Source organism: Aulonocara sp. 'chitande type north' Nkhata Bay, linkage group LG7 (genome assembly GCF_057382095.1).
Source record: "Aulonocara sp. 'chitande type north' Nkhata Bay isolate Kocher_YH1m ecotype deep benthic linkage group LG7, A_spYH_male_GT1.1, whole genome shotgun sequence".
NCBI classification, from domain to species: Eukaryota; Metazoa; Chordata; class Actinopteri; order Cichliformes; family Cichlidae; genus Aulonocara; species Aulonocara sp. 'chitande type north' Nkhata Bay.
The window spans coordinates 20,037,233-20,055,586 of NC_141350.1; the positions used below are offsets into that span (position 1 = coordinate 20,037,233).

An 18,354-nucleotide genomic window follows, 5' to 3' on the forward strand; every position below is an offset into this window, starting at 1 on the left:
GCTGTCATTGCGATCGGCGACAAAAAATAAATAAATAAACGAAAACGTGAAGAAATCGAAAAGTGGGTGGATTTATGTGCCGGATGATGGCAGGGTCAAACATCAGTTAAGTGGTTAGATCGGGTTTCAGCATTTGTTTTTCTTTCCTTACACATTAAAGAATAACACACTGAAGCTGTTCAACTGCTGAACACTAAATATGAAGTATGAAAATAATGTGATGGTGCGTTTTTACGCCCTTGGTCGGAGGCATTTACAACTAAACACGGAAGACAAAACCAAAAACCAAGGTGTCCGAAAGTAGAATCAGATACACAAATGCGAAGTAAAACACATTCCTGCTGACACAAGAAAAAAACTGCTCCGTTTTCCCGAGGGTTGACACTCAGAGAGAGAAAAAATCAAAATGCTGCGCTCTGGTCGGCACGAAGCCAATAGGTACAACGGGAAATGGGAAATCAGGGTGGGGGTTTTGGAGAGGGCTGGACTTCAAGGCAACCAATGAGAAGGGCGATCAAGGTGCCCGTTAGGAGGTTATATACTCCAAAGACTTACTATGAAAGCTGTACATTTAAACGGAACGGTGCGGCGTGCATAGGCACGAGCGTAAGAATTAGGATACACATACAAACGCACTTCGGGCTGAACGTCAACAACATTTATCAACATACAACCTCAGCAGGGATCAGTCTATCACTTTGGATTCTTTTTTTTCCAGGGGAAATTTGTTTTTGGAGATGTCCCACGTCCAGTTATCAACCACGCTAGAGAGGATGGTGGCCAGGAAGACCTTCCCTCTCCAGAGGCGCACCGGAGTCTGTCGAAACCTCTTCGGACCGGTGGATCACGACGAGCTGAACCGGGAGATGAAAGAAAAATTGCGAGAGATTTCCGAACGGGACCAGCAGAGATGGAACTTTAATTTCGAGGCCAACACCCCGTTGGAAGGGGATTACGAGTGGGAGGCGGTGACTGCGGATAAGACCCCGGTGTTTTACCAGGACTCTGTGCAGGACGGCAAAATCCGAGTGCCCGTGCCCACGTCGGATTCTGCTCTCCCGGAGAGCCCTCGTGCGGACGCACTGGATCGCCTGGCCGTGCCAGAGAGCAGCAGCTCTCCTTGCGCGGGGGAGATCAACCAGGAGAACCGCATAGACAAGATCAACTCAGGGAAAGCGACCACCAGGCAGCTCCCGTGTGTCAGGCGCAAGAGAACGGCCGCTCCTGACAGCAACACACACATCACAGGTAAATTCAGCGGCTTTCGTATTTTGAAAATCGAGCCTGCTATTGGCTCCTAGACCAGCATCCACACCATCCTCCTTTCCTCCCGCTGTGCGCAGCGCATCATTTCATAACGGCTCATAAATCCAAATTAATTTTTCACTATTGTTGTTTCTTTTGTCACAGACTTCTACGTGAAACGAAAGAGGCCTACTGATATAAAACCGAGTGACATGACCGCCTGTCTCCTCTCCAAGTCTCCAATCCAGGTGGAACAAACTCCGCGGAAGAGGATCCGTTGAAGGTATTTTCTAAATCAAAATCAAAATTGTTTTCTTTTACACACTCAGAGGAGACAATGAAGCTTTATTATAAAGAGAGTAACAGATTCTCATGTTCAGCATCCTCGGGTTTTTTTTTTTTGGGGGGGGTGGGGGGGTGTCTTTGTGTGTGTGTTATGGTTTTTACGTTTTAATTATTGAATTATTGCAGCGGATTACGTGAGCCAAAAGGCACAGGCAGCCTTATCTCTCTCTCTCTCTCTCTCTCTCTCTGTGTGTGTGTGTGTGTGTGTGTGTGTCGGGGGGGGGGGGGGGGGGGGGGGGTGATGGGGCGAGACTGCGGTGGTGAAATCGCAGTAGTAGTGATAGTAGTTGATGTAGTAACACCAGCGGTTGGGGGAGGGGAGGGGTGTTCGTGCGTCACGATGTGGCGGGAAAAAGGGCTCTGGCAAAGGGTGACGCCTTCTGCTGAGTGCGAGTCTCAGGTTTCCTCAGAAAGCTGACTCGCCGTCTTTCTTAGGAATGGCCGGGTTTTTTTCCTCTTCTTCTTTTCTCAGAAAACTTATTGCGTTTTGTTTCTTCCTCAGGTGTTTTTTGTTCGTTTTGCACTATTTTCCTGCGCATTTTGAGGATCACGGGAGACTGTTTCTCCACCACCCCGTCAACCGACCCATCCACTCAAGCAACTGAAACGCAGGAGAGAGAGAAGAGGACGGTGTTGGGGGGACAAAGAAGTCCGAACGGTCGGCTGTGGCTCGATGCGCCCCGGCGGAGCGCAATCCGAGCTCCTGACCAGGCTCAGGACTCTGAACGGTTTGGGGGTGGGGTGGGAGGGGGGGCAGGAGAAAAAGAAAGAGAGAGGAGATTTCTCCGAATGACTTCTATCCAGTACAAATGTAGCATTTCATTGTTGCTTTTGCATACAGCCACTCGACAGTGTTAAATGTTTTAACATCTGTGCAATTATAAAAAAATTCTTTAAAAGAATCGTCTACACTGGCCAAAAGTGTACAGCTTTATAGAGACAATACCTTATAAATGTTTATTTCTGTTCTCGTTTGTGTATGCGTGCGTGTTTATTATTATTTGTTTTCCCTTTGTTCGGTAAAATGTATATTTTTTTAAGTCTATTCTAACTTATAATTTATTTATGTTCGTTCATATTTGATAAATGCCTTGTTGATTTAGCCAAAGGGCATATTTTGTAATTTTAATTTTATTATTTACATTTTTCTTTTGAAATTTTGTGGGTTTTTTTTGGTTTGTTGTTCTTAACTTTCGCAATCATGTAGCTTCCTCATATTAGTCCCACACTTGAAAAAAATAGTTTTCTTTGTATCTCTGAGCCGGTTTCATTTTGTGTGTACTTTTTCTATACAAGTGACCTAATTATGTCTTGCGAATGACGTGAATAAAAATTTCTTTCTTCCACTTTAATTTTAAACACATTTGTTTGTGTGTTTTGTTACGAGAGTAACAAGAAAAGGGAAATTGAAACAGAGATAGGAGGCAGATGACGTCTTTGTGCGGTTGCCACAAAGCTGCCATCATCAGCGGCCGGGTTACTTGTGAAACTGCTTCGTGCTCCTCGATCACTCTGAGATTGGGTCACTCAGTTGCAAAGTTACACAAGAAACCCTGCGAAGAACACAAGAGCACACATGCTGTGGTGACAGACACGTCTACCTGATTTCACCTTCCCCCCGATGGAAGTGTGTCCTCTTCACGCAGACTCTTGCGGGAGGAAAACGCATTGAGTCGCAGCCGTATGCTGCTTGGCAGCTGCGGGATATAAGGCGAGGATTTAAAGGCCCTTTCGCTCCCTAAAAGAAGCAGCAGCTGCCTTTGGATCCCGCTTTGTCTGCCACGAAGACACCCCCACATCCACCCGCACTCGACAAGCCCCTCTAAAGACCCACTCTCTCTCTCACACACACACGCACACACACACTGTTTACCACGGCGTAGATACACCGGGCGTGGAGGCCACCTGCCAGAGCTGGAAAAAGAAAACTACTAGTCTTTGTAATTGTCCTCGTCTATTGAAACAAACCATTCAGCAGGTCATACTTGCAAGTTTACCCTTAATTGAAAGAAGCCAAATGCTGTGTCTGTGTGAATGCGCTCCGGGCCCTTTGGGCTGTTTTCACAAGTAAATAAAGCCACATTTCATAATTTTCCACAAGTTTCTCCATTCGTTTGAGCAGCTTTGACTGCGTGACACGAGTGTTTCTGACAAAAAAAAAAAAAGGAGACTTTTGATGGCCAGAGTGACTTTGTCATTTCCATGCAGCCATAAGCTCTGACGGAGCTTGTTCTGATTTCCAACACAAAGCGCTCTCCGGCTCCATTCTTTCTTTTTTGTTGCCATATGGCAAATCCATGTAGACATAGCCAAGACCTATTCAGTCAGCCACAGAATGTCCTGCATCACGGAACAAAAGACACTTTGTCTGCCTGGTCTATTGATACGAATGGGCGAAAAAATATTATAATTAATCTATGGCTATATCCAGCTAATTAACGCCCATATGCCCACGGGGAGCTGCGGGGGCCATTCAGCCGCAGTTTTAAATTCTCAATAGTTTACATGTTAAAGACAACAGCTGTTTATGTGTTACTTTAATGAAGTCCCAATGTTGGAGACTGGACACATTCTGGGGGCTCCAATACCCCACCGTGCTAAAAAGGCTCATCTTCCTTTATTTGTCTCTGCAGCTGTGTAACTATATAAAATTTGTCGCAGTAAATAGAACTTAAATTCGTATTCGTCTTTTCAAACAGCTATTGAACTGGATCCATTATGGGAGAGGTCACGGGTTAAAGCCTGAAAATCAACTGGTAGACTTCCGTTTAAGCAGAATTAATTATCAAAGTGATAATTAGTTGTATTTGGAGTATATATATAGAAAATCAAAATAATTTTATCCGACTACACATAAATAATAAGCTGTATTATATCACATTTCATTCATCAGCTTCAAGGTCAACGCCTAAAACGGTGTTAGTGGATATTTTAAGGTTTGAGCTTCACAGAAATTGCTGTTTGGCAGTTATGACTTCATTCAATTGAGCCCAGATATGATGGACATAAAGGAAAGAGATGACAGCCAACATACAGACCCCATTAACATGAATATCATTAAACAGCCAGCTGCTGATGGAGAGAATCAGCCTCAAGGGCCCTACACTCTCCCGTCTGACCTTTAACTCACATCAGATACATTTGCCTCAGTCACGAGCAAAACAGTGCGCATGTGCTTCATTAGGCCCCACAATACACGGATAAAAATGTAGCTTTCTTTTTACATTAGCTATGAGCTACGTGATTATGTGATATAGCAGACTTTCGATCATTACACCAAAATAAATAAATAAATAAAAATACCATAGCCATTTCTTGCGATGTTGTTATATGTTGAGCATTAAATTTATATTACGATTTATCATCATTTTCTCAAATCTTTAAAGAAATAAAAGTAGATCTTACTGTCATTTACCATATTACAATTACGATTCGAAAAACACTTCACCCCAACAAACGAAAAAGGAATACATTTTATTCGTCCTTTAATGTGACACTAGACAATGAAAATATGTAAGTTGGCAAAAAAAATTTATAAGTCTGACTCTTATTTGATGTTTTTTGATTAATTAAGATAAGTTAAGTTTTATAAAATTGAAGGATTGGTGGGCATACGGGTTAGATTCTCGCATTCGTGACTTTGTTATGAACTATATGTTAGAAAATGCGTCGGTGTTTTGTTTAAAACGCCCTGCCCTATTGTTTTCTATCTATGTGCTTCTTTAGTAGGCCTATATCTTATTGGTTTCGAGCAATGTAGCAACCAAAAATATAATTCCAGAGAGCACATTTTCCACTCAAAACACACAATTAACGGGGCAGTCTACAAAGACTGCAATTAAATATAGAAAGGAGGAAAATCAGTCAGGGGGAATTAGCATTTTCCATGACCATCTGGCATCGGCGCAGGCGACAGGGAACAAAGGCAAGCTGGATGGAGAGGAGAGGCGAGTGTGCCATCGCATTGACCTGCAAATGAGGCTTTGTCACCGAGTTAAAGCTCCCTGACCCCCTTTACCCCCCTCCCGTACAAAACACTTTAAAAAAAAAACCTATAGTGTGACGAATGGGGGCCTAAGTCCAGGCCTGTGTATGTTTAAGAGCTGCAGACCAAAACTGTCAAAAGAAGGAGTTATTGAGAAAGTGCAAACAGTGCAATATTGCAGGTCTGTTCGTCTCTTTATCATTAAAATCTGCGTGTATTTCAAAGAAAACACAAGTTCAAATTAGTAGTGCAGCTGTGTTTATGTTCCCTGCTATAAAATAATTATAATTATTGAACAAACACGAGGCTTCTGGTTTATGTGTAGATAGAAATGCAAAAAGAAAAAAAAAGAGTGACTCTCGATAAGCTCTGATATATCTTTAGGCCTTGTCGATCTTTACTCATGAGTAACTCTTTAAGGAGTCTCTGCATGTTCTCCTGCGCATTGCTTGTATTTAACGATGATATATATATATGTGTGTGTGTGTGTGCGTGTTTTCCCGGAAGCTTGCACCCTGTTGTCTTCCGTGCGACCAATAGCAGGAGTGCTCTGTGCAGAACGTATCTGGGGGGTGAATAAGACTTGGACAGCTAGCTGGGACACCTGTCCTCCTCCACTGAGTGCGGATGAGTGGAGTGGGTAGACACGCATGTGAAAGGTGATTGTATTGTTGTGTAGGGCAAATTGGCTGTTTGTGTGTATGTGTGTGCACGTTGTGTGTGGGGGTTAAAGCTAAAGTAAGTCTTAAACACAATGCTCGCACAGTTAGAACAAGCAGTGGATCTTCGTGGACCGTTTAAGTCACAAAACATCACGCACACGGTGAGATGCAAACAGCCTGTTGGATTACATCAAAAATCAGAGGCCTTTAACTAAGTTAAAAATTAATGTTGAGACAGTTTCACGGGTTTAAAGGAGAAAATTCACGTGAGCATTCTCACGATGATACACAGCAAAATCTCCAGTGTTAAATTAACACTGGAGAGGGTCTATATGGGTCCACACCTCTGAGTGTTAAATACAACACTGTTGAGTGTTAAATTAACACTTTTGACAGTGTTATATGTTTAAAAGTAACCTAGTCAGTTTTGAAGATTAACAATGGCTAACGCTGAGCAGTGCTGATTTTCTAACACTGGAAAATAACTCAAAATGTTAGAAATATTCCAGTGTTAGAAAATCAGCACTGCTCAGTGTTAGCCATTGTTAATCTTCAAAACTGACTAAGTTACTTTTAAACATATAACACTGTCAAAGTGTTAATTTAACACTCAACAGTGTTGTATTTAACACTCAGAGGTGTGGACCCATATAGACACTCTCCAGTGTTAATTTAACACTGGAGATTTTGCTGTGTACCATTCAAAAAACAAATACCAAATAATATCAGGGCTGTAGTGTTATGTCATGCATATGGTGATGACACAACAGGGAATTTCCGTATATTAAAGTACAACAAGATAATTCACAGAAAAATGTAAGTCATGTGATTTTCAATTTGGATTCTACCATATGCAGACATATCCGTGTTTCCCCCTTTCCTCCCTCCTGTCCCTGGCCTCCCCCCTTTACATCCACTCAGTATTCATGCCTGTAGATAACAAAGAGCACGGCTCAATCCACGCAGGAGGCGGTGTGACAGGGAACTCGTGGCAGCTTTTCAAATATCTTCTTTCTGTGTCTCGTTCTCTTTTCTCTCTCTCTCTCTCTCTCTCTCTCTCTCTCTCTCTCCTTTTTGCATCACGACTTTGGTCTCCGGTGGAGGAGGCGGAGGGAGGTGAGGGTAGAGGATGGGGTGGGAGTGGGGGTGTGACTCGGGCTGGCACCTCAATCTCTAATTCACTTTCCTCTCCGCACGCATCAAGGGGATCGGATTTAATGCTGCGCAGAAAAATAAAGGCTCCTCCTTCGCAATGTTTCACAACAAGAAAGAGGGAGTGGCTCACATAGGTTTTGGACTAGAGTCTGGAAACATGTGCAGCACAGTATGATATCAATTTGATAAATATATGATTTTTGTAGCTAATCCCAATTTAGGAATTTTGTAGCTCAAGGCCAGTTTTAAGTGTGTACAGGATGTACAAGTTCGGCACAATTCAAGTAACCAAAAAAAGTCCTAATCACTATAATAAAGTTTAATATGTGATTTTTATCATAAATGTTAGTTTTTTAAAAATCTTGTCAAATTGAATATTTTCTTCTTTCCTTCCTTCTTTTTTTGTAGGCTTGACAAAAAAGTCTTAATTTTGGTATATTTATATAAACGTCCCATATGATGCTTCTCTGACTAGAGCCCATTGTGGGTTGTAATTTTAAAGGTAAACATTATACAAGACAAAAATAGTGTAAAAGGTATAAGGTCTAAGTTAAAGCCTCTCTATTTAAATAAAAGGTGGCTTGTTTTTCCCCTGAAAAGGTGAAAAGGTCCACCACGTCTGGCACAACAACAAACCGTCTTCATTCCACCACTGAAAGGCTCAAAATTAGTCACCGTGTTTCTCACCGCATGCCTGTCTCAACCTAAATAAAAGCCAAATCTCTATTTGTCTTGAGTTTGTCTTCAGGCGCTTATGTTAGGTGCACAGATGAGGCCTCTATATAACATGTGTCTTAAAGACTTGGAGAAAACAGCAGCTGGATTTGCCCAGCAGGAAAAGCAAGTGTAACTAATAACATTAACAATGGCACAGTACCATTAAAGTGTCCCTGTCAGCCATAAGAATGAGTGAGGCACCTCAGTACAATACCAGGATTCTTGTACTGGCTGAAAAATTTGAATGGAGGCATAACTGATGTTGTTAGCTACACCAATGTCATATTACTCCTGCGTATTTGTACTGTTGCTTCTAATTTCTAAAGTAAATAACAAACAATTGACACTTGTGTGTGTTTTATGTTTGCCTACTACACTGTGTTATCATTTTTCCCGATTGCTTAATTCCTTTAATAATAATTAATTCAGTACTGTTATTATCAATAGTACGCAGCTACAATCTGCTAGGTTGTGCTAAAACTTAGATCATGGACGTGTGATGTGGTTTCCATTATTTGTGTGGCCAAGAACAGTGTTAAAGCTGAGCTTGGCCATCATAACCAACACTGCAGTAATGATTAATCACTTTTGGCCTCAGTTCAAGTTCAGGGCTGTCAAAACATTAGTTACAGTGACAATAAATGAGAAACTTTCCATGAAACAAAATGTATCTTGTCATCCACAGTCAAAGTTTTAGCATAGCATTGTCATGGTCCTGGGTCTTTTGACCCAGCGTTTTAAGTTTGAGTTTATTTTGTTCATTAGGTTATCTAAGTTCATTTGGTTATTAGACTCCTTGTGTTTTCTTCCCCTGTATTTAAGCGTCCCCTCACCCTTCGTGTTTCATGCTGCGTGTCTTATGTTATCAAGTTTGTATTATCATGCCTAAGTGTTTCTAGTTCTTATTATTTCCCCCTCAGTTTCCAACCATGTCAAATCTCCCCTGCTCTTCATGCGTTTCATGTCTGTGTCTTACGTTGTCAAGTTCTGGTTGTCGTGTCTTAGTCTGCATGTTTCCTGTTTTATTTTGAAAAGGGGTCTTGTGTTCTGTGCTCATGCGGTTAGTTTTACTCTTGCCTGTGCATCATTATGTTTATCCTAGTCAGCTGTTTCCTCATGTGTCTCCACTTCCCCTAATCACCTCCTGTGTATTTAAGTCCTCTGTTTTCAGTGTGTGATTGTCAGGTCGTCTGTTGTCCACGCCATGTTTCTGATGCCATGCCATGCTTCGCTTCCAAGTTTCTTGTCTAGGTTTTTCTTATTGTTTGTTTAGATTCCCCAGTTTAGGTTGGCCTTGCCCTTTGTTTGTACCTTTTCTACCAGCCATATTAAACGGCTCGCCTTTTGTTAACATTTCAAGTTCTGTTCCCTGTTCCTTGGAGTCTGCGTTTTGGGTCCTTTTCTCAATTTATACAGTCTGCCCTCGCCAGATTGTGACAAGCATAAGAGATTGTTACAGTTAAGTCAGGAATACTAAAGTCTATTAACAATGTTAAGCAGCGACCTCTTACTTACTGAATCCATCCATTTCCTTAATGGGGGCAGCAGACTACAGCCCCCCCACATACACACAACACGGTGGGGGTGGGGGGTGGTGTCGGGGGCTGTAGTCTATCTCAGCTGTCATAGGGTGAAAGGCAGGGTGCACCCTGGATAAGTCGCCAGTTTATCACAGGGCTAACACAGAGGGAGCCACACAAACGCACACCCTTACATCTACATCTAAGCCCAATTTAGAATCACCAATTATCCTGACAAGCATGCAGAAAGATCGCACACAGGACCAGAACCGTCTTGCTGTGAGGCAACAGTGCAAAACATTGTACCGCTGTGCCCCCCGACACTCAGAATGAACAGTCTGATGCAACTTGCTGCCTCAAGTTTTCTCAAGCCTTAAGTAAAGCACACCTAAACGTGACAGTGTACGTTGTACATATTTGCAGCATTCCGCAACTTAAAAAATGTCTAGTCGAGTGCTATGTGGTGACCTCTCAACCTTTTGTGAAAACTATTGTTTGTTTCTTTTGCTTTTTTTAATCAACACAATATGATTAAATGTCATTTTAAAAATAATTAAATAAAGCAAAGGGCAACATGGCTGTGGTTAACTGCACAAAGCATTAGTCTCTGTGGAACCATGACAGATTACCATGAACATATGGCATATGTTGCATTCCCACACAGGACACACACCAGTGATGCTGTGTGAGTATCAAGTGCCTCTACAACATGAATGACAGATGGGAATGTTTGGAGTACTTACTTGTTATCTGGCAGTAGCTTCATTAGACATCAAGCAGCAACCTGTTGAACCTGGACTGTGTGGTATCCTCGAATCAAAATAGCATTACCATCAATCAGTTGGCGGGTAGATAGTATATCTTTATTATCTACCTTACTGTCAGTCATCCTAACAAAAAGCAAACATACATACATACCCGAGGTGGGACTCATCAGAAACCCCATGATATGATTTTATCACAATGCATCACTCAGCACCGTCACTAAAACCTGTCGTAAATGTACAAATGCTGGCATAAGACTGCTATCAGCAGCTCTGTGATTGAATGGGATCAAGTTGGCACTTACATGCAATCGCTTTCTGACAATCCAGCAGGTAAGTGTAACAAATAGTCAGAAATCACATGCGTTGCTGTCTACATAAATTGACAATGAATTACTCCATTTGTGTGCAGCAACATTTCTGTTCTACAGTAATTTAACCAAAATACAACCAGGTGACAGGCAGTTAAACCGAGTCCCCTCAGGTTGCACATGTTAACTCTTTCAGACGGAAAAATGCCAGAAATCTGTTTGCATTTATCAATTATAAAGTAGACAGCAGTTAGTTTTAAACCTTAAAAAATCTGTCCGAGAGTGATTGCAGTCTGGAGAAAGGTTGCCTCCTCTCAGTTCAATTCAATTTTATTCATATAACACCAAATCACAACAACAGGCCCCTCAAGGTGCTTTATATTGCAAAGTAAAGACCCAACAATAATACAGAGAAAACCCCAACAATCAGATGACCTCCTAAGAACAGGCATTTTGGCAAAAGTGGAAAAGAAAAATGTCCTTTTAACAGGAAGAAACCTCTGGCACAACTAGGCTCACGGAGGGGCAGCCATCTGTTGGGGGTGAGGGGAAGGAAACAGGACAAAAGACATGCTATCAGGTGAGATGAGACCTTGTGATTGTACTATACTGACAGTTGTTGCTCCTAATATCCTAATATCACAATGCAAAATATTGCAATTCTTTGCTGTATCGATTCTTCTCCCCCAGCTCTAATACATATGCAGAAGATACTTTAATCCTACTCAGTTGTCGTAGTCTGTGATAGTGTTTTCTCATGTTAGCAATTCAGAACACATTGTGTTAGCAAGAGTGTCCCAGCGGCCGCTCATGCTAGGTCTAACAACAACCTACTGAGGCCCTTTGAGCTTTGCACATACTGTACATATCAAAATGTGCATAGCTTTGCTTGGGAGTGATGGCCTTACAACCAGAGAGCCATATGCAGCTCCACGGGAAGAGGTCTGCTTCATTGTGACAGTAATTGGACAGAGAGGAGAGAGGAGGAGACACAGATAGTGTGATGACACTTGAGAAATGAGATCTAACTCCATCCCAGCGCCAGTCCTGACAGACAGAGTCCTCCACCTCCATTCTTTTCCTTTGTCCCTTTGTGCGAATCCCTTTCAGTGCGTCTCAGGCAAACCTGTTCCCCTTCACATCCCTTCTTCCGCGGGATGTGAGTCCTCTGTTGAGCGGCTGCTGTCTACGTTTTATCTGTCCATCCATCCATCTCTGAGGCCTCTCCTCCCTGCTCCTCTCTTCCCCGGTCCTCTCTATTGGACGTGCTGTTCTCTTCTCCTTCAATCATCTTGGCTCATAAAACTTAGGGAGGAGGGCTAGCAGGCTGTGTTTTCAGGGCTGGCTACACTGCTATGGGTGCACTGACTTGGACTAATGCTATTCACGCCTCACATTTGCTCACCAGGTCCAATGAAAAGGGATGGCTGTGGAAGCCTTTATGGGACACGTAACAAAGGGCCATCATTCATCAGGCAGCAAAGCACCCAGCGGTGGCAGAATTTGGGTTCATCCCGCTAGCACTCAGTCGCTCGCTTTAGCCAACATCGTGTTCAGGCATGGGTGTCTTTCCTCTAATCTTCCGCACTCTTTCATGGCTCTTTTATCTTTTTTTTTTGAAGGCATTATGCACAGATTCAAACATCTCAGGTGTAGGTATTTTAAAAAAGAACGAACCATACATGCATTAATAAATTAATGTTGATTCTGAGCAAGTGCAGCGTGTAGTCTTCATTCTTCAAGGCTATTTCTTTAAATTACAAATAAAGCATCTTGCAAAGTGTTAAAAGCTTATGTTTTGTTTGCACCAATTCTGTTCTGTGCTGAACTTTCACATTATGTGCGTGTGTGAATGTGTCTGGTGTCGATATAGATCTACAGCCATGCTCCCAGGTCACCAAGCCACTATTAATCTTCACCTTTCCTTTGGCTGCCCTTTCATACAAGATCTGAAGCTTTGGAGGGCTGTTGGCAGCTCATAACAATATCCAGAATGCCTCAGGGTCTTGTCAGCCTGTCCTAATTTGTGGCTGTGGTCCTGGGGTTGAATTCAGCCATTGCTGGCTGCTTGACCTGGCGGATTAGCAACATCTTTTACTCTTCTCGCTGGGCAGCAGAAATGGGTTGATACGCAGTCTGCAATTACACAGCAGGAAAGGCCTGCTTGGACACACACACACACACACACACACACACACACACACACACACACACACACACACACACACACACATAAACTGTATGGATGGAAAGACAGATGGATGAATAGTTGGCTAAGAAGGAAAAAAGAAGCAGGTGATGTGACGGAAGGCTGCTTTGAAGAAGAATTGAGAAAGGGAGAGGGCAACTGAATTGAAAGGGAAACTGTCTCAGTGTGTGTTTTGGTGCTTTGTACTTACACAGTGGGAATTCAGCCTACATTGTGTACATGGAAATCAATGTATCGAGGAGCTGAGCAACAGCTTATCTTCATAGCGACCACGCTTTAACCCCAAAGAGGATCAGAATGTCAAATATGAAAATGTTGTGTTTTCCTCAGCAGCCAAGATTGTAGCAATGTAACAACAGTAAATGTTTTTGGTCATTATTGTTTGTTTAAATTTTAGAATTGATCATATGCCAGTCGCTCATAAACTGATTATGGATTTTTTTTCACACATACTTCTAGCACAGGGGTGTCAAACATAAGGCCTGGGGGCCAGAATTGGCCCAATGAGTACTCCAGTCTGGCTTTGGAAAATATAACTCAGAGGATTTTTTATTTTTATTTTTTGTAGTTTTAACTGTATTTAACACACGTTTTACAGCTTTGATAAAGAGCTCCCCCATGGTCATTCATACCTTACCAAAGTAAGCAAGTTCTAGATTTCTGTAACTTCACACATTTAAATTTTTTACAATATAAGCCCAAAGAGTCGTGCTGATTTCTGATTTCTTCATCGTGCAGAAAAACTCGGACATATTGCTGAAATTGCACTCCCCCCCATGTTAAGATTTGTCAGGGATTATATGTAAGTTAAATTTCCATACACTGACAGAAAGAGAGTTTCATGGGTCCAGCCTGTATGTGGTAATCGACCTGAAACAAGTTTGACTGTCATGGTCCTGGGTCTTTTGACCCAGCGTTTTAAGTTTGAGTTTATTTTGTTCATTAGGTTATCTAAGTTCATTTGGTTATTAGACTCCTTGTGTTTTCTTCCCCTGTATTTAAGCTTCCCCTCACCCTTCGTGTTTCATGCTGCGTGTCTTATGTTATCAAGTTTGTATTATTATGCCTAAGTGTTTCTAGTTATTATTTTCCCCTCGTGTTTCCAACCATGTTAAATCTCCCCTGCTCTTCATGCGTTTCATGTCTGTGTCTTACGTTGTCAAGTTCTGGTTGTCATGTCTATGTCTCATTATGTTTCCTGTTTTATTGTGAAGAGGTCTGGTGTTCTGTGTTCATCATGTTCAGTTTTACTCTCCCACTGTGACGTCATTATGTTCATGTGTGCCAGCTGTTTCCTCATGTGTCTCCACTTCCCCTAATCACCTCCTGTGTATTTAAGTCCTCTGTTTTCAGTGTGTGATTGTCAGGTCGTCTGTTGTCCACGCCATGTTTCCTATGCCATGCTTCCAAGTGTCTTGTCTAGGTTTTTCTTATTGTTTGTTTAGATTCCCCAGTTTAGGTTTGTGTTAATTTTGCTTCAGTTTGCCTTGCCCTTTGTTTGTACCTTTTTTTCCAGCCATATTAAACGGCTCGCTTTTTGTTAACATTCAAGTTTTGTTCCCTGTTCCTTGGAGTCTGCATTTTGGGTCCTTTTTCAATTCATACAGTCTGCCCTCGCCAGACTGTGACATTGACATAGTCTCTTTAAGCATTGCTTTTTTTCAGGCACTTTCACAAAATAAAAAATTCCTCCTGCTGTTGTTTTTCTCTCTCTTTAGCTTTCAGCCCAAAGATGACGTACTGTGGTTGAGGGCTGTTGACATACCCTGTCAAATTGAAGCCACAAGACAGGTAGTTTGTACAACACAGCCTGCTGAATTAATTAATTAATTTTTTGACGTAGAAGGTCATTTTCACTACTTTGTGGTCTCCCCTCCCCACTTATTAACTGCCTTCTTGCTAATTAAGAAAGAGATTACAATGCACAGAAAGGCCCGATGTGTCACAGTGTGATGCGTCATAGTTCTCAGCATCCTGCATGAACAGACAGAAGAAGAAAAAAAAGGGAACTGCTGCAACAGAGTGCATTTTGAGAAATTAATTCTAAAGAATTACTGCACATCTTCAGTTTGTTTTCATTTATTCATTTAGCTTGGTCACCTCCCTTGGACTGTTTTGCATCCTTTATCTCTTGGAATTCAGAGATAATTATTACCAACTTTTAGGTATTACCAATTATTACCAACTTCTGCAGTCGGCAACTTTGTTAATTCATTACAAAAGTTGTTTTCAGTGTGGTCGATATTATGGTAGTAGCAGAGGTGTATGTCCAAGAAGTAGTAAATATTGTATCTGGATTTAAGAAAAGAAAAAGAAAAACTCTGCAAAATACAACACGTCTCCAGAACTATATACACAGATGCATTTGCAGAGCTTGAGCAAAACAAAAGAGTAGACCTAGATAACAACAGGCAGATACACAGCAGGTCAAGCGCAGATCAGAATTGGCAGTGGCGCAGAGCATCTTACAATGTGCACAAAGCCCTCGACGATGGGAACAGGGAAATTGGCAAACCTAACATGGTATCCTGCCATCATCCCTCACTCCCTCCCTCTGTTTCACAACAGATGCTATGTTCCATGAAGACACTGTCAGCTGCACAAGAATGGGCCCAAAATTTGTCGACAATGACAGCGGACAAAAACAAAAAAAAAAAGAAGAAAAACAAAACACACACACACACACACACACACACACACACACACACACACACACACACACACACACACACACACACAAAGAAGCATTCTCAAAGTCAGCATCCAGAGTTAACAATAACCACACCGCACCATGGAGGAGGGCACCGTCCAAGTGTATGCACAGACCTCTCTCTAGGAATGGGACCTATCGCTATGGAAACACGCCCCTACCCCTACTCCTACCCCTCCCCACTACTATTACTATAGTATACACATACACTCACACACTTGTCAGCTGCAGTCCAGGCGCTGTCTGAGCCCAGATGGTGGTGAACTGCATAACTCACTTATCTGTCTCTGGCCTCTAAAGGAATGCTTAAAGGCCTCTTCAATTCCCAGTGGACGTCACCAAAAGAGAGAGCGAGAGGGAGAGGCACGCCATCTGCTCCCAGATATGGTGGGTACCCCCCTTTCCTGTCTGTCCCCCAAATTCACCCCCACGCCCTTTTTATTCTATTTTTTTTACCTTTCACCCCTTCAAACCTGCGTATGATCCCTGATCTGTTCCTAGAGAGTGGTTGAGGATGGGATAGCAGCATGGACAGGGAACAGCTTTCTTTGATTTGTGCAGTGAATAAATGCACCTGGACTTTTAACTTGCACTTTTGTTCTTTAGCTTATTAATTTACACCTTTATGTTCCATCCCATGCTCTATGATCTCAGGACTCTGGCCTTCTAAAGGTTCCTAGAGCCAGAAAAAAGACAACTGGAGAGCGTGCTTTTTCTTTTCGTGCCTCATTTTTGGGGAACAACCTCCCTCAAGATGTTAGGCAGGCATGCTCTGTGGAGGTTCTTAAAACTAAATTGAAGACACATTTGTTCACCCTATCTTACATGTCTTAATTCTATGCCTTTTTAACATTCTTACTGTTTCTAACTTGTATTGCTATGTATCGTTTTTATTTAATTGTCTTTTCAGTTTCGAATAGCTGTACAGCACTTAGTTTGAAAGCGCTTTATAAATAAAGTTATTATTATTATTATTATTATTATTATTATTATTATTATTAATAATAATAATTTAAAAAGAAACAAAACACCCCAAATAACATATTAGCAATCACTGTGTAGATTTCCAGACTTTTTATTGTACTTATTTAAAATTCAGGATTGGTTGGTTGTTTTCTACATTTCTGTGGATCATTTTTTTAAAATGTTGACCCACAATTATTATTTCACAGCGCTGAAAAAAAAAGTACTCAGACATTTAAACGTTAGACATGATTCTGGTGAGGATATTGGGAAATTTACATTGCGTGAGTCTTTGCTTTCCATGTCGTGTATGCAAAATATAACCTGACACACTACTCTTTTCATAGAAATATGTTCAACCGTCACTGGTTTTATACTCTGAGAGCAGGTCAGTGAGGAACCAGGACAACAACACCTTGCGTACTTTGCTTAGGGGCTTTACAAATTATAATGCTTTCTACTTACCTGTGCAACTTTCTGTATGGGAATCTTCTTGCTGCTTGAGATGTGCACAGTTGCTGCACACGATCTTTGTAAACATATTGCTTAAAAAGGAGCATTATTTTTGGAGGTTTGGAGAGTACAAGCTTGATTTTATTTTACATTATAAGTTGATATTTATAAAGCTTTATTATGCCAGGAGCAAAGACAAAGATGTAAGTACCCAAGACTTTTTGAGAGATTGCAAACCTCGTTACAAAGTGTGAAGGTACCGATATGTTTTAAGATGCCAACTCTTCACTCTTACTCTTTCAGCCCTATGTTAAGGAGCTCTCCCATTCAGTTCACATTGTTCCACATGGTGCCGAATAGTTCTGCTCTGTTTAACGAGGTGAAATGTGGTGATCTCTTCACCACCCACTGAGCCAAACGTGGCTCAGGTGTGTGTTCACCACATGTTGCTTACGTGCGTGCTGGTGTGTGGTCCAGTTCGTTTAAGCATAATCAGATGCTTTTCTTGGTCTTGTGCACCCCTGCATGTGCATGCAGAGAGAACAATAAATACTGGAAACTTTTTCAAAGGCAATAAGAGAGGAAGACGGAAGGGAAGGAAATCAGGTGTGTGATGTAGTTGCTTTGTCCTATAGCTTAACAGAAATCTCAAAAAAGGATAAAGTAAGCTGGAAATTATGAAGTTAAAGTCATCCACCAATGCATCTTTTGCCACTTGTCCAGATCTTTAACGACCTGTCAGCCTCCTTATTCCAACTTGGTTTGTTTTGTTCTTGAGGGTATTATGAATTTAGGCATCTTGGAAAGTCACTGATAAAAGACAAAGTTAGGGTAAAGCATCGCGACATTTGTGTCCTGGTGTTAAGAACCCAATTTTGGCTGCACTCATCAATCTCCAGAACCACATTGAAAAGTAGTGTTCAGCTCAGTAGTCTACAGGGAGTGCAGAATTATTAGGCAAGTTGTATTTTTGAGGAATAATTTTATTATTGAACAACAACCATGTTCTCAATGAACCCAAAAAACTCATTAATATCAAAGCTGAATGTTTTTGGAAGTAGTTTTTAGTTTGTTTTTAGTTTGAGCTATTTTAGGGGGATATCTGTGTGTGCAGGTGACTATTACTGTGCATAATTATTAGGCAACTTAACAAAAAACAAATATATACCCATTTCAATTATTTATTTTTACCAGTGAAACCAATATAACATCTCCACATTCACAAATATACATTTCTGACATTCAAAAACAAAACAAAAACAAATCAGCGACCAATATAGCCACCTTTCTTTGCAAGGACACTCAAAAGCCTGCC

General features: G+C 41.5%; 1 protein-coding gene across 1 annotated transcript; it reads left to right on the plus strand.

Annotated features, from left to right (window-relative positions):
• The first annotated feature begins 551 nt into the window (after nt 1–551).
• On the plus strand, nt 552–2,323 carry LOC147325037 (cyclin-dependent kinase inhibitor 1C-like). Its single transcript, XM_086299313.1, has 3 exons — nt 552–1,248; nt 1,411–1,528; nt 2,093–2,323. Exons 1-2 carry the CDS (start codon nt 738–740, stop codon nt 1,524–1,526), a joined length of 627 nt encoding a protein of 208 aa, XP_086155439.1. The 5' UTR covers nt 552–737; the 3' UTR covers nt 1,527–1,528; nt 2,093–2,323.
• Nucleotides 2,324–18,354: the final 16,031 nt, after the last annotated feature.